Here is a 25,417-nt window from a genome sequence, read left to right as displayed (position 1 = left end):
AAACTACACTGAAACACTGACAACTTGATGGTGACATTTGAGTTTCTTGTCAACAGCAACAGGTGTGAGGAAAAGGTAATCGGGTATAGAAAATGACACATTTTCATATAGTACAATCTGAATAATGCTATTTTATTTACACTCACGCTGTAGTGGCACTCTACTGTGCAAAAGCAAGGAGACGTTTTAGGGATTCTCACAACACAGAGGAGTGAAATAGAGATCTTGTGTCTCCAATTTAAGGAGTTCAGGCACAGAGCACATGATCTCAGTGAGATACATGGAAAATATATTACTAATAAAAAGTCTTTCTTTGATATACTAGCTCCTAAACACGCCTGAAATGAACAAGGTGTAGATGAAAAATATTTCTTTCCAACTTCACACAGAATCTACTGCATTCAACAAAAACAATGTAAAAATTAATATGAATAAATTCATATCGATTCTGATCATCTTTAATATTTTACAATGCAGGAAGACAGTTGTTTTTTTGGGGGTTTTTTTTAACCCCATTTGTGCTAATGTTTTAAATTTGGCAACATTAACTTTATCATGCTAAAGATCTGCACTGCAAAATGAAGCATCTGGCTCATCCAGATAACTTTAGAAGTAACACTGTGCAACTTCTTGGTTGACTTGCACTATGAAAGGAGAATATGGATTCACCTCAATGCATTAACTGCTCAGGCCCCAATAAATTTATCTAAAAAAATACCATCCTTTCCTTGATCTCATGGAGCTCGTTGTGCGGACAGTGAAAACTCTATATACAAACAGACAAGGAGTCCTAAAGCCCTGAGGTTACTTGTTCACCTTATATATATGTCTTAATTATTGTTAAAGTATAATTTAACATCATTCCAACCCCTGACTTTGCTCAATAACCTCAAGTTAAATCTAAGTGGTTTGACAGTACAACCCTCAGGTGCGGTCTAGCAGTAGCTGTTGTGGCGTGCGTCGTTCTTCCAAGGGAAATCTGTCAGGGGTTGGTCTGCAGTGGTCCATGTGTCCTCTCTTTGTTGTGTTTTCGGAAAAAGGCCTTTCCAAACTCATAACTGCTGATCATGATGGCACAGGCTGGAGCCACTTTTATCACCCTGGGGAGAAAACCTGATAGAGAAACCACAGGTATGAGAAGAGTTTATATACAGTCTAAACAGAATGTATGCACTCTTTCAGTAATAAGGTTTCATGTATCAGGACATGAAAACAATCGGGCCCTTAGCAAGTCTTAAAATAAAGGTAAATACAACCTTAAGACGAACTATAAGAGAGGACATATATGTATGTATTTAAGCCAAAGCACAGAAGCAGCGTGTGAAAAAGTAAGCACACACTTAAACTCCTAATTTCTATGGAAGCTGTAAGTAGCAGCCAAGTGCTACTAATCAAATGAAGTTTTTCAGCTGATCAGTAAGTGTGAGCACCTCTAAAAGACCAGTTGGTGTCAAGTATTCACGTGTGTTCGCACAGTGTCAACGAAAAAGCTGCTTCTCTCTAAAAAGAGAGAGGAGGCAGCATGACTTGCATACATCTGAAAAAACCGCAAGACAGACGAGACCAAACTGGACATGTTTGGCTATAACGCATAATCCCACATCTGGCCAAAAATCACAAACAGCATGTCAGCACAACTGTGTCATAGGCTACGTTCACACTGCAGGCGAAAGTGCATCAAATCCGATTTTTCTGACCCTATGCGACTCATATCCGATCATGGTATGACAGTGTGAACGGCACAAATCCGATATTTTCAAATCCGATCTGGGTCACTTTTGTATGTGGTACTGAATCCGATACATATCCGATGTCTTAGAAATTGACTGCTGTTTGATGGTCATGTCGCATTAAATCCGTCTTTCCGTCACTGACACAAGACAGACGCCAATTATCAGCTCCGGAGAAGACATCGTGAACGCTTCCTGGACATCCCGTGAAACTGTTGGGAAGACAACGTTGGAGAAACGTGAACATTTTATTTGTACTGTATAATCTGCAGATTCTGACAGAAATCTGCAACTATCCTTTGAAGCACCGCTCCTCTAAAACAGCAATAAGGATCATTATTAGGTTATTTACATTATTATGTAAATAACAAAATAACTTAAAGCAAAAACTGGGAAACGTAAAGTCCGAAACAAATCTTTATATTAAGGCCATCAGTCAAACAATATTGTTTGCTCTGGGTCTAAACAGAGCGCGTTGTGTGTGACGTCTTCTTTTGCGCATGCGGGCCTGTTGGATTGTGTGTCCACAGGTGTTTGTACTTTGTGTCGTAATAAAATGACGGTAAAAGGCTCCGCCCACTTCCTATCCATGTCTTACCATGCAACAACTCTGTGAATGGACTGGAGAAGTGTAGTGGTAGAGTCCTCCGTCTGGAATGAGATATGTGTGTCGACTTTTTATTCTCCCTTAAAATTATTATGCCATAACGCTGCACAGAGCAGCTCTGCTAACAGGTTATGGGCCCAGAGCAGCAGTAAAGAGATCCTGTAACTGCCAAAGGAAGGGCAGCGTTTCCTGAAACCGCAAGTTACCGGCAGGTGTTAAAAGTTTGGCACGATTGAGTGAGTAAGCGTTTTTGTGCATCATGAGCAGACGCACGGCAGAGTCGGGCAGTCGATATTCCCGTTTGCAGTTTGATGGAGATGAAAGGAAATATGAGATATGGGAAACGAAGTTCCTTGGTCATCTCAGACTACAAGGTTTGAAAGATGTTATCTTAAAGGCTGAGGGTGATGAAGAAGCCGATGGTGAAGATGATGACAAAAATGCAGAAGCATATGCAGAGTTGATACAATTTCTGGATGACAAAAGTTTATCGTTAGTTATGAGAGATGCAGTTGATGACGGACGGAAAGCCCTAAAAATTTTGAGAGGTCATTATGCAGGAGTGGGCAAGCCAAGGATCATAAGTCTGTACACCGAACTTACTTCTCTCACAAATGAAAAGAATGAAAGTGTGACGGACTATATTATCCGAGCAGAAGCAATTATCACAGCGTTAAAAAATGCGGGTGAGTCATTAACTGATGGACTTCTGATCGCAATGATAATGAAAGGTCTACCAGAGACGTTTAAACCCCTGATTGTGCACGTTACACAGAGCGAAGCAAAAATCACATTTTCAGAGTTTAAAGTAAAACTCAGAAGTTATGAAGAAACCGAGAGAATGCGTGCGGCTGTAACTGATGACAACGTAATGAGGACAAAAGTGCAATTAGACCAGGATTCTACTTCATGGCGAGCAGATGACCGAAGATCAAAGAATAATGAGATTGTGTGTTTTAAATGTGGACTAAAGGGACACACTGCAAGAATGTGCCGATCCAGAGTATGGTGCAGTTTTTGCCGGAGTAGTACACACAAAGATGCGACCTGTAGAAGGAAGCTAAGACGGGATGAAGCGAGAGGGGTTGTGGAGAAGGACTACGCGTTCAAGACGGGCTCCGAACCCCAGAGGGTCCCGGACGGCGGCCAAGAGATGCTGAATAACCAGCTACTGGTGGATACGGGAGCGACGTCACATATCTTTACGAAGATCGAGAGTTTTAAGACTTTTGATGACACATTTCGACCCGAGGCTCATTGTGTAGAGTTGGCTGATGGAAGGCGGAGCAGAGGAGCTGCAAAGCGGCGAGGAGATGCTGAGATAAGTATGATTGACAGTAAAGGACGCAGTCACAAGGTAACATTGAAACAAGCACTCTACATTCCATCGTTTCCACAGGACATTTTGTCAGTAAAAGCAGCTACTAGTAACGGAGCCACTGTGGTTTTCAAACACGGGGACAGTTTTCTTAAACATGTTGATGGAACAAAATTCCCTATATATGAACACGAGAGACTGTTCTTTATAAACACTGTGCAAGAGTTTGAAGAGAAATGTAATGGATGTTTTGATATGCAAACGTGGCATGAAATTCTAGGACACTGTAATTATGAGGATGTTCAAAATCTGCAAAATGTCGTTGATGGAATGGAAATTAAGGGTAAAATCAACAAAAATATGCAATGTGAAGCCTGTATACAAGGGAAGTTTACTCAAACTAGGAACCGAGAACCAGATGAAAAGGCCAGGGCAGCATTAGAGTTGGTACATACGGATTTAGCTGGTCCGATTACGCCAAACTCTAAAGAAGGGTTTAAGTATATTTTGTCGTTTGTTGATGATTATTCAGGTGCAACATTTGTATATAATCTGAAACACAAAAGTGATACAACTCAAGCAACTGAAAGATTTATTGCAGAGGTGGCGTCATATGGGAAAATCAAGTGCATTCGTTCTGATAATGGAACTGAATTTACAAGCAGACAGTTCAGAGATTTATTAAGTAGACACGGCATTAGGCAGGAAACTTCGGCGCCATATTCGCCTCATCAAAACGGAACAGCAGAGAGGAACTGGCGTACACTTTTTGACATGGCGAGATGCATGTTAGTTGAGAGCGAATTGCCAAAGTCTTTATGGCCATATGCAGTACAAACCGCGGGAGTGATTCGGAACCGATGTTTTAACAAACGCACAGGTCAGACAGCGTATAAGATGTTAACTGGAAAAAGACCTGATCTTTCTAGAATGAAAAAATTCGGATCATTGTGCTATGCTTATAAACAAAATAGGGGAAAGCTGGATCCAAGATGCGACAAAGGTGTTTTCTTGGGATATGACAAAAATAGTCCAGCATATTTGATCTATTTCCCAAAAACCGGGAAAGTTGAAAAGCACAGATTGATAAAAATACTAAATCCCGCGACAATGGATCAACAAACACAGAGTGATCAGATGTATGAAGATGAGGTTTATGAATCCAGAAAAGATGGTGAACCCAAACAGACGAAGGATGAGGATATTCCAGATGGTAGTGAAAGCAGTCAAACTGAGTCCGAGGTTAAAACTGATGATAAAGTAGATGCTGGAGCTACACGTTATCCATCCAGAATCAGAAAGAGACCTGATTATTTGAGTGATTATATCACGGATGTGAAAGAGTGTGAAAATGAACAGATGCAAACCAGTGTTGATTATTGCTACAGATTGTTGTGTGAAATACCCACATCATTTAGCGAAGCTATTGTGTCAAGTGAGTCAAAAGAATGGGAAAGAGCGATGAATGAAGAAATCCAATCCCTTAAGGAGAATGACACATTTACTTTAACCACTTTACCAGAGGGTAAGAAAGCAGTGGGGGGTAAATGGGTTTATGCCGTTAAAAAGAACTCAGACGGATCAGACAGATATAAAGCTCGATTTGTGGCTAAAGGTTTTAGTCAAAAAAAAGGAGTTGATTATGAGGAGACTTTTTCACCGACTGCTAACTTATCGAGTGTGAGAGTTTTGATGCAGAAAGTGGTTCAGGATGATATGTTGGTTCACCAGATGGATGTAAAAACTGCCTATCTACACGCACCAATAAATGAAGAAATATATATACAACAACCAGAAGGTTTTGAGACAGAATCAAGTGAGACTAATAAACTGGTGTACAGACTAAAGAAATCACTTTATGGGCTGAAGCAATCGGGTCGTAACTGGAACCAAACCTTACATGACTATTTAAGCAGTTGTGGATTTAGACAAAATATTGCTGATCAATGTGTGTATTCAAAAGAAACTGAAAGTGAAAAAGTAATCATCATAGTGTGGGTGGATGATTTACTCATTGCAGCTAACAATGAAAATGTGCTTTCAGGCGTGAAAGAAATGCTCTCTTCTAAATTCCAAATGAAAGATCTGGGGAAACTTAACCATTTTCTAGGAATAGATTTTCTTCAAGAAAAAGAATGTGTCAAAATGTCACAGAAACTATATATTGAGAACATTTTAAAGAGATTTAACATGCAAAACTGTAAGCCAAGGTTAACACCCTGTGAACAGAAATGGACTCATTCTGATAAATTCGAGACATTACCAGATGTGAGGAGATATCGTGAAGCGGTAGGATGTCTTATTTATCTGAGCTATTGTACGCGACCTGATTTAAGCTATGTTGTCAGCAAACTGTCACAACATTTCAATGCGCCAACTGTTGATGATTGGACAGCAGTGAAACATGTTCTGAGGTATCTAAAAGGTAGTCGAGGAAAAGAACTGTGTTTTAGGAAATGTTCAAGTGGAAAACTAGGTCTACAAGCATACAGTGATGCAGATTGGGCATCCGATGTTTCTGATAGACGCAGTATGACAGGTTATTGTGTAAGCCTAAATGAAAATGGTCCTTTGATATCATGGAAAACCAAAAAGCAGACAACTACAGCACTATCAACTTGTGAAGCCGAATACATGGCATTAGCAGCAACAATTCAGGAATGTATGTATTTGACTTATTTGATTCAAGATCTTGATGAGTTTGAGTATGAAATACCTATGATATTGGAGGACAATCAGGGAACAATCGCTTTGTCAAAAAATCCAGTGAACAGACAAAGATGTAAACACATTGATGTGAAATATCATTTTATAAGGTCAGCTGTACATGAAAGGAAAGTGCTCATTGATTACTGTCCAACTGAGTCAATGGTAGCAGATATGATGACGAAACCAGTTTCAAAGTCTAAGTTAGACAAATTCTCTGTATTTGTGTTTGGAATGTAAGATGTTTTTTTCGGAGGATTGTTTTCCCCAACCTGTGTACAAGTGGGGGTGTTGGATTGTGTGTCCACAGGTGTTTGTACTTTGCGTCGTAATAAAATGACGGTAAAAGGCTCCGCCCACTTCCTATCCATGTCTTACCATGCAACGACTCTGTGAATGGACTGGAGAAGTGTAGTGGTAGAGTCCTCCGTCTGGAATGAGATATGTGTGTCGACTTTTTATTCTCCCTTAAAATTATTATGCCATAACGCTGCACAGAGCAGCTCTGCTAACAGGGCCGCTTTGAGCGTTCACACTAGAGCGCGTTTGCTGTCGCATTTTATTTGTAGTGTGAACGAGCAGACAAAAAAAATCAGATTTGATCAAAAAATCGGAATTGAGCATTAAGACCTGCAGTGTGAACGAAGCCATAGTGACTGTCGAGCACAGTGGTGAGGCGGTCATGATGAGGGCTGGTTTTGCAGCCACAGAACCTGAGCACCTGCAATCATTAAATCAACCATGAAATCCTGTGTATACCACAATGTTCTTAGCTGAAATAGGGTCATGCAACACGACGACTGAACCTAAGAACAGCAGCAAATCTACAACGAAATGGCTGAAAAAGAAAATGAAGTCAAAGTCCAGACCGCAAACTGACTGGAATGTGGTGGCGACCTGAACAGAGCTGTGCGCGTTCGTGCAAATGTTCGTAAAGCTCATTTAATGGAAACAGCATTGTAAAGAAGAGTGGGCCAAAATGTATTTAAAGTCATACAGGAAATTATTACTTCATGTTACAGCAGCTAAAGGTGTTTCTACAAGTTACTAAACAGTAATATGGTATGTATGTAATATGCTGTTAATCTGAGGTTGTATTTACCAAATGTAAAGGTTGGCAAGAAGTGAAAAACTTTCATCATGTCCTGAAATGTAACGCTTTAGATTTGAAAGAGGGTGGAGGTTGTTTTTACAGCGAGTGTTTATGACTACCTCAGACTCGCCACTCACTGAGTCAAGGGTCAGTGAAGTACTTACCAGCAAACAGCCCTCTAAACCCGTTTTCTGCCACAATCCTGCACATCACATAGAAGGTGGAGGAGGCCTGACCTGGCACTGCAAACACAAGAGCACCAATTAGCAACAAACAGCATCATCCAACCAAAAACAGAGCACAAGAGATGTGGGTTTAACAATAAAAGGCAGCAGCTTTGCCTCACATATTCCATCACATCCTTACAGATGAGCTGAGAAATATCTTCATCGCTATGTTCATCTGAAGCTGTTACACTCTCTAAACTCCTCTGAGTTAGAATTGTTTAGGACAATCTTATCCTACACTGTGAGTGGATATTCTGCCACCCGTCTTCATTGAGACCGTTTGATGTTTACACCGAGTGGTGCACACTGGCTTAATGGTGTTTTTAAGGAGCACATGCAGGAGGGCCTGTTCCTCACTCAGCAGTCTTTAAAGGGCAAGGCTTTGAAAAGAGGAGTGGGGTCTGAAACAGGAGAGAAGGGGGCGTCTACAAACAGCTGGAGCAGCCATCACCATCATCCACAGAGGAGGAAGCACACACTTGAGGCACTTATTTGTGTTGCTTATCAGCACTGAGAAGGTTTAAGTGCTCCACAGGGCTTGACTTGAGATGCTTGTCGACTGTCACTTGAAAGTGTTGTGGCCTCTTAACAGAATGAGGAAGCCTTTTTGATGAGAAGTAAAATGTTTTAAAGCTCATTGTTGCTTTTATTTAACTCTGCAGACTTGGGTTATTTACCATGCCAACACAAATATGAACATATAGCATCAACATAACCTCCCCAAGTAGCTGCAGATGTACATTTACAATCTTCAGAAGCTTTAATTTAAAAGAAATTAAGCAGATTTACAGTTCTTTGCTTGCAGCTCTCCAAGCTCCACCTGTTTTCTTGTTTTGACGACATCAAAAGGCAAAGTTACAATAGATGCAATCTGAAAGAAATGACAAAAATGAAATAAGAAATGATACGCTGTAGTTTACTTCTGCTTTTTTGCTATCAAATATGTTTATCTGCAGGCTGGAAGTTGAATTCTGTGGAGTTTTAGACGAAAAATTAACTTACAGATCCTGAAACAGCTCCGGATACAAAGGTGATGGTCAGCGTGGGTTCTGTGATGTTAGACAAGCCACACAGCCAGCTCTTGCCCATCTCGTAGTTGTACCAGTACATGGCTGAGAAGGGAACGTCTCGGAGAAGCGTGGGCCCCAAACCCCTCCACAGAGACAGCCAGCCCTCTTTGGCCACTGCTGAGCGGATGCACTGGGTCAGCTCCCTGTACGACTGCTTCTGAGACTGCAGTTTAGTGCGGATCAACTCCAGAGGACTGATCATCGTCACCGAACCCACTTTCACACAGAGGAGGAAGACAAAGCAGTTCATGAAGTGATTTGTTAGTGAAAGTAACATGCTGCTGTGGCACTTTTAATGATTGAGCCTCTTTTTTCTACTTTAATAATCACTTACAGGCCTGTAAGTTAGACTAAAAATAACACTAACATTTTCTAAATAAAATCTAGCTTGTTGGATAAAATCAGGAAGCCAAGGCCACGGTGCAGAAGGTAAGGGTGGCTGGCCTTGAGATCCCCAACATTGTTAAAATGCTGATGTCTGTTATTAGGCATTATATGGCATATTTCAGTAGCAGTAGGACAGCAGTCAGCTCACCTCTAGCAGTAGCTCCTGCAAGGAGAGGAGCCATCTGAGCATATTCTCCCATCCTGACCCTCAGTGCTGCACAGAGCTGGTCGTAACATGTGAAGTAGATCACTGTCGCTGGGACTGCCATCACACTGGAGAAGGCACATAACAGAAAGCACATAACAGAAGGTACATAAATCATGCCTTACTTATAAAATTTTCTAAGCAGGTAAAAGACAGCCACAAAAATGCATCTAAATTTAAAAACTGTGAAGAAAGTTCTGTTTAATGATGCGTAACATAATTAAATATTTGGTTACGATCATTGAAGAAACTCTGAGGTGGCTCACTATGAATAAATACCACATCAAAGGAAAACACTCTGCTGTAATCACCACTGACCCACCACAGCTCAATAACTCAGGCGCCCAATCAGGAAATAGAAAAAAATAGACTTTACACTCACAGTGTTGGAGGCAGACCGCTCCATAATGACCTGATTCCCTCACGCCGTACTATGTTGACAAATGCATCCTGCAGAGATTCAGAGTTAGGAGTCAGTGAAGGATGATGTGCTCTGTGGCACTCAGAGGTTTTGTACTACAACACCTCTACTTAATACAAGCAGGAACAGTTCTATCAGCCACTAAAGCTAAGTTTAACTTGTCAGACTGCTAACTTTAAAACATTATACAGAACAAGAAGCTCACTCTCTGCACAGCATTTACTTTTAAGGGAACATTATTGGATTTTGTATATATTAATTTTGTTTTCTGTTTCTTTTTAAATTTTACTTTAAGAAGTTTGTAGTGCAGTAAACTCCACAGATGTATAATTTGATTATGCATCCATTCTGAAAGAGCAGGTAATGGATAATAAGTACTGATTTGTAAATAACTTCAGCTTATTATCTATTACACTGCAGTATATTTCTAACTAACTGGACAGCTCATTCTCTGATAATACTTTCTTTAAAGACATAATGCCTTTTGGAGTCAACTTGAAAGAAAGACAGATGTGAAATGTAAAAGTCAGGTCGGAGGTCAAATGTGCCATAATATTTAGATGAAATCTATAATGTGATATTTAGAACATGTACAATTTCTTCATTTTGCCAATAAAAACAAAAGCAGCAGAATTTAAAGCACAGTTTTACAGATAAATGATATTTTATGAAGATTAGACCTTATTTGATCTTGAGGAAAAGTTCATAGGTCCAAAGTAACCTGATATGTAAAATCTCCATCCCCAAAGCTCCCAAACAAAGGCAGTAGGAAACATAGTGGTAAATAGCTCTATAAAGCCTTCTTCTCAATCTGCTGACCTTGAGTAGAGGTCAAAGGACAAATGTGACATTACATTTAAAATCTTTATAAAAATAATATAATATTTATATTATATGTTCCCACTACACACCACACTTGTCACAGATTCTACGTTATAAGGCTTTTTGTCAATTTTCGACCATTAAATCGTTAAGTTGACCTTGACCAAGGTCAATTAACAAAGCAAGGCTTAATGAAGCAAGGCTTAAGAAGCAAGGCTTAATGAAGCAAGGCTACCGTGTTTACAGACAGAACGACACACAAACGATACTAAAAAACATGGCAGAAGGTAATTATAGAGGTAAACTGTAATGTGGATGTAAACTTTTACCAGCGTGCCACTAAAGTGACCTGGAGCTTTGTACCAGGCCTTGGAATTCCCATTTTCACATATACATATGTGGTCCATAAGTCCATTGCAGTAGACAAAGCATTTGCCTGAAAAATATTAACATCAACATTTAATACAGTGACATCAAACGCAGGCCGGCTGGATGTTCAGGTCAGCAAAATGCGAACATTTCGGTGAAGTTGTTACTGGCTAAACCAATTATTGAGTAAAATTCACTGCTGTTTCTAGTGTGGTAATGTGAAGCTAGCAGTACAACAAGGGTATGAAAATGTATGAAAATATAAAAGCAGTTTTGGAGCTTTGGATGTTTCATTGCAGGTATTAAACTCATCCTCCTTCACTGTTACACCGTCTCCCTTCCATTCACACACATGTATTCTGACTGTCCTGCCTCCACCTCTCAGGCTCTCTTCTAGCTGCTTCCTAATCCCACTCCTGATTCATATAGGTTATAAAGTTTATAAAGTGACAATTTATACTGCCCCTTAACTAAAATTAGTTTGACTCTCCTGGTTTAGTATATAATGGAGCCACAATAAACATAAAGACAGATCAAATACTAAAACACAGGGACAAATGACCCTTTTTTAAGGGCCTCACATGGTTTCTACCTCTGTAATATCTCCAAAAAGTCTGCTATGGAAATAAGTTGATCTTTATTATTACTTTAATAATGCTTGTTTTTGCATGCACAGTATCACGGTCTGATATATGTAACATAATTTAAAACACAAATACAGTCAGTCAACACAGTGTAAATTCATTTCACCTTTGGGAAAGGGATTTTTCTGTGCTTGTAGCCTGATCTTCACAACATCCAGAGGTGTAACTGTAAAAAAAAAAAAAAAAAAGCAACTCAACATGATTGCCTGTGTTCAGGATGTTTGTCACAATTTTCATTTAATCAGAGAACAAACAATCAAAGCAGCAGTTCAGGAAACTTCTCCAAACCTCCGATTGATCAAAATAATTTTATAACACAATAACAAGTTGTACCTCACAAACCACCAGCTGAGTGTTAGTTAATAAACAAAGGCATGCTTATTGTAATGTAATAAGCTGAAGTGTAGGTGCCTCACCAAACAGCGACGTAAGGATGGCACCGGAGCAGGACGCCACCATCTGTTGGAGGGGAGTAATGGCGCCGGTGGCAGGAGGAGCAGGACTTTCATTATTCATCCTGTCTTCATAGAAAACAAACAAACAGACAAACATTTGATTGCTTTTAATACGGCTCCTATTTAATATTCACACAATAAATCATGACAAGGCTACGATCCCTAAAAAAATTACATGACAAGTCTCTGGCTAACTTTAGCAAGCTAACTAGCACAGTTAACTCCTTACCTACCTACTAAAGTCAGTCAGAATCAGCGACGTCTTTCGTGAACACGAACATTCCTCTCGGGGTTTAAACTATCCTCCTACTACGCCAGTTCCTGCTGTCCTAAAGTCTTTGAAAGCATAAACACGTGTGAAATTGCACCTGGGTAGTTCCTGACGCAAACAGAGCGTGATGACATAATTTAATTTCCAGCTGAGCACATTCCTTGACTTTAATAATTGTATTTATTTTTGTAACGTCAGATAAAATGACACTAAACGTGCATGTATACTACATTAAAGTTATTGTAAATGATACAATGTACTGATATAATTGTCTTCGTATAATTTACTTTAGTTTGATAATAGTGGGGAAACGCCACATCCAAGCATCAAGAATATGTTTACGTATTTTTTTGCGTTGCCAGGTTTGGAGAGCATTCCGTTTCACATCAACACCTCTGTTTTTGAAACTATCGATAATTGGACGGCTGTAACGTTCATAAAAGACAAGTTTTCAGATAAATAATATTACATTTGTTCAATTTAAAAACTAACTCAATAACATAGCGCCTTTTAACGTGGAAATGGTTACGAAGTTGGAAAGCGTCAAACATGGCAACATACACCGTCTCCGACACCGGATTTAAAGCGGGAAAGGGACGTTAAGCAAATGGTATTGTTAAAGTTTATTATTTCTGGATGAGGAGCTGTAAAACCGTATAACCGTGGATATCCTGTGAGAAACAAATCTGCCGACAGAAGTTTAGGGACGTTTTTCGACATTTACTTGCATAAAAATGTGAGCAAAGAGGCTAATCGGCGAAGCTGTGTGTCCGCTGTGGAGGGAGGCTGTGAACGTACGTTAAGTTTAAATTTAAGACCATTAAAATTGATTAACATGGGGACAGCGAGCACTGTGCTTCAGCTAACGTTACATTTTGTTTACGCATTACTGTGTAATAGATGATTGTTTCCTTGCATTTTACGTCCAATTTTTCAAATATGCGTTTTCTTTTGTTTACACACAGAGGACTGACGAGGCCTTTGTGGAGTATGTTAACTCAAGACGAGGGGAGAAGAAAAGCAGCCTTTTCTCGATGAACGAGAATAAAATGAAGACAAAACGCAGTCAGAGGCTTCCGGGACCCAGCTGGCAAGGTACCTGTAGCGTTTATTTCCGTGTTTTGCATTTAAAATTTAAAACGTAGATTTAACCAAACTAGCGAACAGCTAACACCGTAACGTACGAATGTAACGCTAATGGATCTTTTGCGAAGTTATTTGATTGTTACTTTTCTTAAAAATAAGCTCTTTTGAACCAGATTGACTTGAATGTTAAAACAGTTGATATAGGTTCGTTTGTTTACTTAGCTGCTAATTCAAGTAAGGATAAACTTGATATAAAACGTGCTTTAAGCGTCAAGTTTGTCATTGGAGATCCTAATCCAATCTCTCTTTTTGTTTATGTTTAATCAGTGTCTGGGAAACTCGCTGTAAAACTCACTTGTCTGATAAAAATCACTTGTGAAATGGTTTAACATTTAAGTCTTTCTCTTGTGCTATAATGTTATTCAGGAAAAGGTGGACATACTAGTGACAAGGTGAAGCTGAGTCAGGCGAAACGTACATCAGTTCCCACACAAGTCAAGCCTTTTGCTGGAAAAGTGTTTTACCTGGACCTACCATCAAACAGAGTTGCAGAAACTTTGGAGAGTGACATCAAACAGCTTGGAGGGGTGAGACATTATTTGGTTACATTCACTGGCTCAAACTTGCATTTTGTCACACTGCTTTTGTACTAGCTTAACATATGAACTATGAAGCTGCGTATACACACCAGCCACTCTGTTGGGTACACCTATTTGTTCATGCAAATATCTAATCAGACAGGCTGGTCTGAGTATTTCAGAAACTGCTGATCTAACGGGATTTTCCCACACAAGCAGAAAATATCCAGTGAGCAGCAGGTCTCTGGGCAAAAATGTTTTCTTCATGTCAGAGGAGAGTGGCCAGACTGCTCCAAGCTGCTATCAGTAACAGTAACTCAAATAGCCACAAACAAACAATGTACATCACATCAAACCTTGAAACAGATGGGCTATGGAAACAAAAGATAAAGATAAAATAATTATTCTTGAGTTTTTCTCAAAACATTTTATATTCTTTATCTTTTCGCTCAGACTGTGGAGAAGTTCTTCAGTAAGGACATCAAGTATCTGGTATCTAACAAGCGGGAGGCTAAATATGTGAACTGCCTCAGACAGGACTCTCCTGTTCCTAGCCCAGACTCTGGACCGAGTTCGCCGTATCCTTGCTCAAACCCACACCGGCCTGGCAGCCATGGCGACATCAAGAGCAGATCTCAAGGACAAACCGACACGGTGAATACACCATGATGTGTCTGTTTTACCGGGATTGATCTCACTTCTTCTCTGAACCTGTAGATCATTTTTCTAGTTATTGATATACTTTTGCATTATCTGTTGTTGTTTTGCAGTTTGTTACAAGCCGAGGGAAGTTTCTGGTGGAGAGAGTAGTGAAAGAGCAGGTTTGTTTTGTCAGCATGAATGATACTTACTGAGGGCTCTTAATTGCTCTGCTAATACACACTTGTTTGTTTTTAGGAAAGGATTCAAGTAAACAAGATCCTGTCAAACGCCCTGGAGTGGGGTGTGAAAATCCTATATGTAGATGGTATGTTTTTTGTGTGTGTGGTATCTGTTTTAGTTGAAGTAATTTTTCTTCTTTGTATGAAATTAAGTTCATTCTGCTTTGACATCTGTGACTTTTCTAAATTTATTTGTGCCAATTCCAGATTTAATGGCATATGTTCATAAGAAAAAAAAGATCATCAAAAGCTCAGTTCCTGCAGCCACTGCGACCAAATTATGTGTAAGTTGAGAATTTCCAGTGTATACTAGGAAAAATAGTCCAACTTTATATTAAGTTATTTGTTTAACATTGGAAGTGTTCACTTTTTTCTGTCGTTTCTAACAGGACAAAGCTGATTCTGCAGCAAAGCAAGGCCTAGAGAAATGCAAAGGTAGACCCCACCCAGACAAATTACTGAGCTTTGCTGGTATATTTTAGTTGACCTCTTCAGGCTGGTATTCTTCTTCTTGCTTTGCTAATAAACGATCTATGTTTTGTATTCCAGGCGGGCGGATTGGTAAACCTTTCATCAAGGTTGAGGATTCAAGTAGGTAAGAAGTCAGTCAAAAGAATCCAGCATCCACCTGCTGTCATGAAATTGTTCCTGTGATTTTTAAAATGGTTTCCTTCTCTTTTGTCAGGCACTACCGTCCAATCTACCTCACAATGTCAAACATGCCTGAGTTCAACCTGAAAACCACTGCTCCCTGTAGTCCGTTCTGTCCTGAGGAGAAGGATCCTCCTGCAAACAAACAGTGGGAACAAAGGTATGTCCCCTTCCTTTTTAAAAAAATCTCTCGCCACTTTAACCCCACCAATTTTATACTGGTGGGGTTAAAGTGCTGAGTGCTGCTTAAACATTTTAAATATGCTATGGAGTGCAGTCACAGTTTCCCCATGTGTCTTATGTAACTTGATCAAAAACTAATATCAGGTCATCATGGGCATGAATGTCCTGGCAAGTCTGGTATTGTAATCATTTGACCCTGAAAATTATCAAGGAAATCCTTAAAAGCCTGAAAATACCATGACAACCATGCCCATGATAGGTGTAAGGCTATCTCTGATCATAGCTGTGGGTCTGAAAAGTTCTGAACCATGCAATTGTAAATGGTACTGCTGGAGCTGCTCAAGAGGTCTTAAATGAACTCCTGAAGAGTTTATCAAAATACTAAACTTTTTTTTTTCATTTGCTTTATTTGCTAATCCTCTGGGCTACTCTGAAACAGAGGTGTGAAAGCCTCAGTCAGTGAGGAGAGAGCTCAAGGACGAAAGAAGAACAGAGAAAAGAAACGAGGCGGCTACTGCGAGTGCTGTATGATCAAATACAACCAGCTTACGATGGTAAGTTTGTAAAACTGTCACACGGCACAGTGCACACAAACTGTTTTTACAATCCTGCTATTTCTAAATGTGAGAACTTCCACACAAGCACTTATTTTGAAAGTCTTTGTGCAGATGCTAAGAGATAAATAATCCCTGGTGAATGATCTGGTATGAGGGGGTATGATTTCGGTTTGGTTAACATCCACGAATTTTCACTTAAACCTGTTTTTGGAAACAAAATGGAGAATCTTTGACTGAAAAATGGCAAAATCCGTTTTAAATGCTAAACAAGGTGGTTAGCACTGTTGCCTCACACCAAGACGGTCCTGATTCAATTCCACCATCAGGCCGGGGTCTTTCTGTGTGGAGTTTGCATGTTCTCCCCGTGTTTGTGTGGGTTCTCTCCGGGTACTCCTGATTCCTGACTAAAATGTGTCATCATTTTCGAAAAGGCTCCAGGTTCGCTGTCCACACTGCGACGCAAAAACGGCGTTTTCAAATGTATCTGCTTTGGAGAGCGTTTTCAAAACGCTTCGTTTTCCTTGACCAAAAATGCCATTTTAGTGTAGACGGATGGCCAAAACGGAGAGAAAAAGATGCATTATCAAACAAAAACAAATTAGTGTGGACATGGCCTTTGTGGGGATAGGTTAACTGGTAACTCTAAATTGCCCATAGATGTGAATGTGAGTACGAATGATTGTTTGCGCATGTGTGTTAGACCTGCGACATGTGCCATATTTCTTATATGGCACATATATACAGGAGTTAGCTCGAAACACTTCCCTCAAGTCAAGCTGCCCGAGATTCACAGAATTTACAAAAATGTTACATTTTTGTGATTTATATTGTTATCGGGACGATAGAATTCTTATATCGGGATATGAGATATTGGTCATATCGCACAGCCCTAACAGGACCCACAGCGTATTATCCTTCTTTAATTACACTTATTAGTCAAAGTCACACTCTTAATATTTTGATGGACTGCCTTTAACTTTCATGACAATGTGCAATCCTTTGATAAGCTCATCCAATATCTCGAATCAAGAGAAAAACGTTTTTGTTTTGTTTTTCTAATTATCATTACTTTTACTAGGATCTTTTAAAGTCATTTGTCTGGAACAGGATAAATCTGGTTATAAGACTTTTTTTTTTTTTTTTTTTTTTTTAATAAGATTTTTTTTTTTAAATTGCTTTAATATTTATGCTCCTTTTGCAAACTGTAGAGCTTTTCAGGATGACCTCAATGATAAATGGTTGTTTTAAAGCTACACAGCTGTTTAGTCTCAATCCCTTGCGTTCTCTTTGCACTCTGTGTGCAAATGCTCTTACTTACATTATAAAATACAGATTTTTTTTTTAAAATCTTTTTTTAATGATTTGATTTCACCAAATCTTTAAGTGATCTCAGGATTATTCAAGATTTATTTATTTTTTTGGTGACCACTTTGTCAGACAGTTATTCACCCAGTTTCAGTAGTTTCAGCATCCTCCTTAGTTGTTTGCTTAGCTTCATGCAGGCTAATGTGTGGGTGTAATTCTGATTACACCCACACATGTGCTACAAAGCACTGTTTTACTTATTGTGAGAACTGCAAAGTAAGAATTTCATTTTTCTGTGTAACCATTTGTGTTTTGCAGTGTACATGACAATAAGCTTCTTGAATAATTTGACCTTCTGAAACGGAGTAATATCTTCTCCACTTTGATGGGCTGTGTCTTCTGACTTTAGCTGTTTTAAGAGGTTACCAGAACATTAGTTAAGGTTAAATGTTTTAATTGCTGCAGTAATTATCTGATAGAAGGCTCTTTATTTGCTTAGCTAGCAGATGTGTGGTACATTTCTTTGTTGGCATTTCCTAACATCATGTAACATAATATGAAACTAACTGATAAACTTGAAAACATTATTAAGTTTTTGTTTTGGGTGATAGATGTAGTGTGTATGGAAAAAAGCAGATTTACAACTTTAGATCTGTTACTTTGATTACATTAATACAGATTATCTGGTCCAGAATGAACCACTTTCACTCCAGTTAAGCACAGTATTGCTTGCAGACATGGATAGAAATGTATTAATGATAAATTGTGTCAAATAAAGTATTTAACTGAGAAGGAAACTAACCAAACCTGTATGTTCGTATATCTGTTTCAAGTCCCTCATCAGTGTTCTCTGGTGTTTAACACAATCATGGAAAAACTGCTTTTTGGCTGCTTTGCTCTAATGGGTTGCTCAGTAAATTGCTTTTATTCACTGTGAACAGTTATGTGGCAGGAGCTTCAAATGCCTCTTTTTGTATGTAGGTGTTTGTGCCGTAGAGCCTCACTGGCCTTGGATGGACTGCGGTAATTCTCCATTATTTAACTGTCTTTTTTGTTCAGCATCTGCAGAGTGAGAGTCACAGGGCTTTCTCTAAGAGTGATGAGTACTTGCTGGTGGACAGATTGATTTCAACCTTGAACCACAACTTCATGCACGTTAAAGGAGCTAAACTCAAAAGGTAATTTTTTGGGGGGGGAGGGTTTTAGCAAAATTTGTCAAAAAACAAAACCCCATTTAAATCTCTTGTAAAATGTTTTTCCTTAATATTTTTATCCCACGTAGCTAATTAAAGGGTTTGTTTTGTTTTTTCTTTGATTCCCATTAGACCAAAGTGCAGTGTTTCCTGTGTTCTGATTGCTCCTGGACCATGTAGAAAACCTGAACTAAGGTACGAGGGAGATCCTTCAGAGACTGTTCAAGAAGAGGAGCCATGGACAGTTGATGTGAACGAAGAATTAAATTCCAGACAGGATATAAAAATCGCGTCCGTGCCTGCCTCTGCTGAATTGATTGACAGAGAGGGCGACCAGAGGAGCTGCTACACTTACTCAGACAGATCCAGGCACAAGTTGCTTGAACGTAAACGGGTGTGCAGACAGAATTCACACACTGCCCGCACCCAAAAATCTAATCAGCCTCAAAGTCCTCAGTTTGAGTCAGAAGAAGCCCCATCAAGAGGTGAATTTCTTCCCTCTTTGCCCACCAGAGATTGCCAGGATGACCTGCTGGACCAGATGCCTCATGAGGACATAAACAGCTCAACTTTGCGCGTTGATAATATGAACATACAGAATAATTTGGCCTCAAAAAGCCTCAGTTTTTTTGAAAATGAACAAGAGTCTGATAAGAAAGTGACTGGAAAAAATGACTCTGGAAAGAAAAAAGGATGCCTTCCTACAGAAAGCTGCTCTCCAGTCCAGAAAATTCAGAGGAGGATAAAAGTTTACAAGCACAAAAGACGAAAATTGGACACAAACGTCGAACATGTAGAGCCTGGCGATGTTTCTGATAACTCTTTATTGAAGCTCTGGAAGCTTTTCCAGTCCAGTGATGACATGGATGTGGAGTTTCACGGCTTTGAGGACTACAAATAGACAAGCTAAAGGGATTAGCTTGAATTCCTGTGTCCTGGACTTACACAAGCTGTTAGATTTAAGATGTTAATAGAAGGTCCTGGCTTTTGTGTTTGATAAGAAATACATCAGCTCTCCTCCTTCAATCAGATGATGGTGATTTTTAACATTTTGTTTACAGAGTAGTATATATTGTAAAACTTAGAGTGGCCCTAGTAATATTGTTATTGTTATTTCTAACCATATAGCCCTAATCCCCCCCTCCCCCATAGAGCCTCTCTCTATGAAATCATATGGAGCTAAGAATGGGAAAAACAGTCTGAAGCCTAAACTTTTTGCTCATTGACATTATGTTCATATACAGTGACATCTTTATATGAAGCTTTGGCCGTCCTAAAACAAACTAAATAAGGGAAAACACAAAAGAGTCCCTTTTTAAAAGGGACAGCAACTGCAAGTCAGTATTTTACATACTTGAACCTGTAAAAAGTACATGAAATCAGTCAAACCATTTCTTTGACCAGAGTAATCTGCTGAGTACATGAAATGTAGTGCCAGCTTAACGTTAGCTCCAAGTCCCTTTTGCTCAGTCTACATCTAACTTGACTTGAAGACAGTGCGTGGTTGTGTGGCTCTCCTGCTTCTCCTGTGAACGGGCATGTGTTTAATAAAGGAAGTGAGCAACTCTCTTGAAATGGTCGTTTTCTGTGAAAGAATATTGTGAATACATTTCAGTATTTTGACACTGATGGGGTACGGTAATGTCAGAGCAGCTATGTTTTGTTTTATTGCCATTTTGGGAAAAAAAACCTATGAAAAATTGGTGCAAGAATTTTTATTTTAAATGATTTTCTTTCCATGAATGCTGACTGTAGAATTTAAAGAGCATCTTATGGATAAAAGGCAGCTTCAGTCATGACAATTATCTTTAATCCTTTCAGACACAAGGATGTGGATGTGTAATTCAAATAAATGCCTGTTGTACTGTGAGCGTCTCTTTCTGTGTGTTGTAATGTGAATGACCTGCAGGTTGTCTGCATGGTATTTGGCGTTATGTGTGACATTTTAAAAATTCTTCCTAAGTGCACTTTTTATGACCCCGCCATGCTTTTTTTTTTTTTTTTTTTTTTCTTTCTTCCTCCCTCTCCTCCTGATGCATTAGCTCAGTGTCTTCCTTTTCCCTGCATTTAGTGCATTAGCATAGTGCCCTTGTTCTCCCTCACCACTCTCAAATGGATGTGCTGGGTCAAATGGGACTCTGCGCCACTGGCATTAAGAAAATGAGCATCGATGTGTTCTGAGGTACAAGCACAGTGATACTGGCGACTGCTGAATCCTGACATGGCCATCTTTCATGCTGGTTGCATCCTGTTAGCACTGTGTTTTATCATCATACTTAACAAACCATCATTTCTGACTAATATGGCTTACATGCATACCTGTATAAATATTGGCTAATAATGGAATACAGCATATATTATACATAAGGAAATTTAAAGAGTTTCACAAATGTATAGTTTGTCCATTAGAGGGCAGTAAAAAATTTGATTTTTCAAGTGTGTAAGGCCCTACTGAGCACATATTGAATATTTCTTGCTGCTGTTTACTAAATTTAAAAATTAGGACTTTTTCTGCTTTTACTGGACTGGTGCCATGTTTGGGATAATTGTCATGCTAAAAAATAAGCTGTTGTCAATCAGATGCTTTCCAGATGGTACTGCATGGTGGATCAAAATGTGATGGTACTTTTCTGTTTTCAAAGATTCATCAAATATGATAAAATCCCCCAAACCACACTCTGAAATTCGGCCCCACACCATGACTGAGCCTCCACTGTGTTTCACAGATGGCTGTAGGCACTCACTGTCGTACTTTTCTCCTGACCTCTTCTGAACAGCCAGAAATTTTGACTTTGAATTAATGACTACACAACATCTGTTACCACTGATTTTCAGTCCAGGTCTTGTGTAATTTGTCATGCCTCAGCCTTTTTCACCTGTTTTCCTTCCTTGAGAATGGCTTCTTGACTGACAGCCACCCTTCCACTGAGGCCATTTCTAATGAGGCTTCAGATAACAGTAGATCAACTATAGGTACAGATCCATCTGTCAGGTCTTTGAATTATTTCTTTCTATTTCTTAAGAACATGGGTTTCAGATACTGTTCACTTGTTGTAGATTTAGCTTTCTGGGTTTTTATTTTTTAGGCCTGGTACTTTTATATCTACTTGTTACTATATTACCAAGACAGCCAATAGCCTTTTGGCAGTCATGTTGTTGGTGCAAAAATATAATTTTATTCCTGTCAAACTATTACCTTTGATATTTTTCATAGATTCGACTAAGCAAATGGAAACAAGTGTATCTTTGGCAGTAATCTACAGGTATGTAAGTGAGAGGATAAACCACGCACACTAAAAGGCCGCTGTGGTGTGATGGGTTTGTCACTGATCCTGGCTCATGCAGTGGAGTTATCAAGTGTAGGTAAATATTTATAGGTTGTTTTGAATGAGCACAAATAAATGTGGAAGCGAGTGTGTTCCTATGCCCACTGTACATTAACCGACTATGGGATCTCCAAATTTACCCGATCAACTCATCTCTGAAGGAAGATGAAGAAGCAACATCAACAAATAAGAAAATATCATTTGACTAGAGAGACAAAATGGTCATATACTCTAAATTGCACAATTTTATCTAATTGTCTTGTTTTTTTTCCTGGGTTGGGGTGGAGGATGCCTTTTTTGGAGGCCTGGCAGATGATGGAGTCAGTCATTATGATAACAACAGGCAAGACTGGGCAGGAATGGCGCTTCTGCAGCGATTTAACATGGAGGAGCTTTTATGTCGTCCCAGATAGGTCCAGTCGGCGGAAGGCCGAGCCCACATTTTCTCCTCATCCAACCTCCGCTCATATTTATGCATTAGGCGTCTCTGCAGTGAGCCACCGAACACTCATGTGTTTTAAGGAGGTGTCCCTAGATCTCCCTCCCATCCTCCCGCCCTCTCTGTTTCTCTCTCTCTCTCGCCTCCAGCATTCTCCGCGCTGCTGATCCGCGGGGTTTCGGTGCGCTCAAACGCGCTCGGCGTTCAGACTCCTAAGCACCCCCGATGGCCCCCCATCAGCGACACTGCACTAACCAGACGACCAGCCCCGGCTTGAAGCTCCCTTAGCGAAGGCAGGACCCCGAGAGTCCTCTCCTGGAATACCGCATTGTTTATAATTTCCAGCCACACAGAAAGAGAGAGAGACGGAGGAGATGGTGCTGATGATGCGCCCGCGATGGTGGATTTCCCTTTTGTGCGTCTGTGAATTGATGCACGTCGGTCACCAGAGCAGCCCTAACGCCGGAGATGGTAACTGATGCTATTTTGGATGATGCATGAATTGTTATTGCGCAGCCAAAGCGTTAAATCACTATCAAAGGGCCTGTGTTTATTTGTTAATCAACGCCTCGTCTGCTTCATGCTTCCTGAATTTAAAAACATGCACGCAACCCACAGCTGTTCCACTGTGTGAAAAGGAAATGAAAACCATCGACATTTTAATCATAACTGTTTGTGATCCGCGCGTTTCTATCACTGCTGATCTCCGCGCGGAGGAACGGGGCGCGTAATGAAGTCGGTGTTGTCCCCTTTCTCTCTATCTCTCTCTCTGTGCAGGAGACGCCTTGTCGAGCTTGAAGGCTCTTCGTGATGCGGGTAGGTTTGTCGGGAAGGAGGACACGGTGCCTCTCCGCCTGCTCTACAGCAGGCACAACCACAGCCAGATCACACAGGACGAGCTCAGCACCAGGATTAAAGCCAGCGCCAGCTCCGACTCCACGCAGGTACACAAGGTGCTTTCGTGTTGTGAGGGTGGAGTGTGCGATTGTGGAAAGATGCCTCTGTGTTTACAGTTGTCTATTTTATCCATTCAACCCCTCCCTACGTGTCCTCACGGTTGGGGGGGGGGGGGGGGGGATCATTATTTAGCAAGCAGGGATACAAAAAAAGGACGCTGACAACATTTTGACACGAGCAGGTCACACTAATTACACAGCCTGGAGGTGCTATATGGGTCATAAGCAAAAGAAGAAAAAAATCCCACCGCAACCTACACCCATAAAATGCTTTAAAATACTAAGATTAGTGATAGGACCTCTGAGTTCATTTATCCCCACTCAAAATGATCGACTATATGTCACCTGCTCAAACCGGATAATTAATATTTTAGCTTGCATCTCGTCCGTCCAGCTGGGTTGTTGTCTCAGCAGCTGCCTCACCTACCACCTCAAAAACGCTGCCTAATGTCCCACTAGGCAGCATTTTTCACCTTACACATGAAAACGAATGACCAGAAGCTTTCTTATTGAGCCTATGATCAGCAAACTTTGGCTTGGCACATGTATACCAGCGTCAGCATGTACTGCGAGCTGGGCGATCACTGTTGACTTAGTCTTAGAAGCGCTCTGGCCTGTCTTTTGGGTCATTTAGAAATAGGGTTGGGTTGTTTCTTTTGTCCACCAGAGGGCATTAAACTCTATTGTCAGCAAATAAAACGGGCGGTTCAGTATTTTGTATAATAATACTGTGATAATAACTACTTTAAGGACTCATTATTTTTTTTAATGGAGCTGTTGTTTATTATGAAAAATTGATATATGTTGCTGATGTTAGCTGATCTTTTGGGTATGGCGCGGTGAATATTTTAATATTTACTCTACAGTTCTGAAAAAGGACTGGTCTCTAAAATGGCAAATTACTTAAATAAAGACATAAATATTTAAATGCCTCTGCAGATATGTATATGATTGCATATACTATGTACTATGTAATATGATTGCCTGCAGCAGCCCCTGTTTTTGGATGTTAGCGCCAAGAACCAAGAAATACACTGTAGACTTACAGGTAATAAAGAGTATGGTTGGATTACACTTCGGACATGATCACCCAGAAAATTATTAATGTTTGAAAATTATTCAGAGAGCTGTTATTGAAAACTACCAGCTGCGGAAAAGCCTGGAGGCATTTGGCTTTGCCTGCCTACCATGACTAGTACAGTGCGGTAATAGTGTAGCTGTGTTCACTGAGTCAGTTCAGTCTGCTGGGTTCCTTTCAAGGAATGAGTCAGTTAGCATTGTACAAACATGTTAAGTGTTTTTAATTTGTATGGCTTAGGCTTGAGTAAGGCTAGCCTACTCAGGGCTCAGCGAGCGGAGAGGGCTACAGATGGCATCAGGCAGGGAGGTGTTAACCCTTTGTCTCTCTCACACCTCAGCCTGAGCTGCAGCCCATTGGGTAAACAAGCTAAGTTGAACCATCTGCCGTCAGATATCATTTTAATGTTTTCCTTTTGAAGCTCATTCTAGTCTCACGGCAGGTTTGTGGCACAGGCTTGCTGTGAACTGAATTTCAGAGGTAGCGTTTCTGCAGAGCAGCACAACAGTTTTCTACGAGAGATTTTGCTCAAAATATGTCATATTTTGATCTAAACCCTCATTATTTCCTGAGTCACTCTCATTCTCTGGAGTTTACAGCCCAGGAGATGCGTTTATTTTACTCTGATATCATATTGTGCCAACTCATAGTCATAAAAGAGCTTGCGTACAGGCAGCAAGTTAAAACATCAAAGTCATAAAATGTACATTGCAAATGCAGATGATCGAGGATGGGAGGGTGAGGAGATTTGATTTGTGCTCCGAGTCTTTTAATCTCCAGAGAGCTGATGCTCGTGATGTCACTTGCGCAATGTTTGATCAGTTATTGGCTGTTTTTAGATCAACAGCCTAAAAACAAA

General features: G+C 40.0%; 3 protein-coding genes across 5 annotated transcripts in view; 2 read left to right on the top strand and 1 right to left on the bottom strand.

Moving 5' to 3' along the window:
- Positions 1-401: 401 nt before the first annotated feature.
- Positions 402-12,438, bottom strand: slc25a40 (solute carrier family 25 member 40). Of its 3 annotated transcripts, none has more exons than XM_085366542.1 (10): positions 12,284-12,438; positions 12,016-12,120; positions 11,706-11,765; positions 10,916-11,022; positions 9,726-9,793; positions 9,287-9,411; positions 8,684-8,967; positions 8,471-8,552; positions 7,619-7,696; positions 402-1,113 (listed from the first exon to the last, which is right to left on the bottom strand). In XM_085366542.1, exons 2-10 carry the CDS (start codon positions 12,113-12,115, stop codon positions 983-985), a joined length of 1,035 nt encoding a protein of 344 aa, XP_085222668.1. In that variant the 5' UTR covers positions 12,116-12,120; positions 12,284-12,438; the 3' UTR covers positions 402-982. The 3 variants fall into 3 exon arrangements, with proteins under 3 accessions (XP_085222668.1, XP_085222666.1, XP_085222669.1); XM_085366540.1 differs by having other exon boundaries at positions 12,288-12,438; XM_085366543.1 differs by having other exon boundaries at positions 12,016-12,116; positions 12,288-12,438.
- An 858-nt stretch (positions 12,439-13,296) lies between these two features.
- On the top strand, positions 13,297-19,660 carry dbf4 (DBF4-CDC7 kinase regulatory subunit). Its single transcript, XM_085365657.1, has 12 exons — positions 13,297-13,420; positions 13,838-13,998; positions 14,443-14,643; positions 14,760-14,810; positions 14,887-14,956; positions 15,078-15,154; positions 15,260-15,305; positions 15,420-15,465; positions 15,556-15,681; positions 16,144-16,258; positions 18,626-18,744; positions 18,892-19,660. The coding sequence occupies exons 1-12, from the start codon at positions 13,360-13,362 to the stop codon at positions 19,658-19,660; spliced, it is 1,842 nt and encodes a 613-aa protein (XP_085221783.1). The 5' UTR covers positions 13,297-13,359.
- Positions 19,661-22,700: 3,040 nt separating this feature from the next.
- The window catches only part of adam22 (ADAM metallopeptidase domain 22), a 72,074-nt gene continuing 69,357 nt past the window's right edge, over positions 22,701-25,417 (top strand). The window contains exons 1-2 of the mRNA XM_085366536.1: positions 22,701-22,995; positions 23,302-23,468. Coding sequence (XP_085222662.1) covers positions 22,899-22,995; positions 23,302-23,468 — 264 coding nt within the window. The 5' untranslated portion in view covers positions 22,701-22,898. The remainder of the gene's footprint in view (positions 22,996-23,301; positions 23,469-25,417) is intronic.

Source organism: Diplotaxodon limnothrissa, linkage group LG11, assembly GCF_057381915.1.
Source record: "Diplotaxodon limnothrissa isolate DT_005_m linkage group LG11, D_limnothrissa_male_GT1.1, whole genome shotgun sequence".
Taxonomy (NCBI): domain Eukaryota; kingdom Metazoa; phylum Chordata; class Actinopteri; order Cichliformes; family Cichlidae; genus Diplotaxodon; species Diplotaxodon limnothrissa.
This window is presented reverse-complemented; position numbering and strand designations above follow the sequence as displayed.

Coding starts and splice junctions, on each gene's coding strand:
- slc25a40 (XM_085366542.1), bottom strand. CDS start 12,115: ATGAATAATGAAAGTCCTGCTCCTCCTGCCACCGGCGCCATTACTCCC. Junction 11,023..11,705: donor GAAAAATCCCTTTCCCAAAG/GTGAAATGAATT, acceptor AATATTTTTCAG/GCAAATGCTTTGTCTACTGC. Junction 8,553..8,683: donor CCGGAGCTGTTTCAGGATCT/GTAAGTTAATTT, acceptor CATTTCTTTCAG/ATTGCATCTATTGTAACTTT.
- dbf4 (XM_085365657.1), top strand. CDS start 13,360: ATGAACGAGAATAAAATGAAGACAAAACGCAGTCAGAGGCTTCCGGGA. Junction 15,155..15,259: donor CCACTGCGACCAAATTATGT/GTAAGTTGAGAA, acceptor CGTTTCTAACAG/GACAAAGCTGATTCTGCAGC. Junction 18,745..18,891: donor AAAGGAGCTAAACTCAAAAG/GTAATTTTTTGG, acceptor GATTCCCATTAG/ACCAAAGTGCAGTGTTTCCT.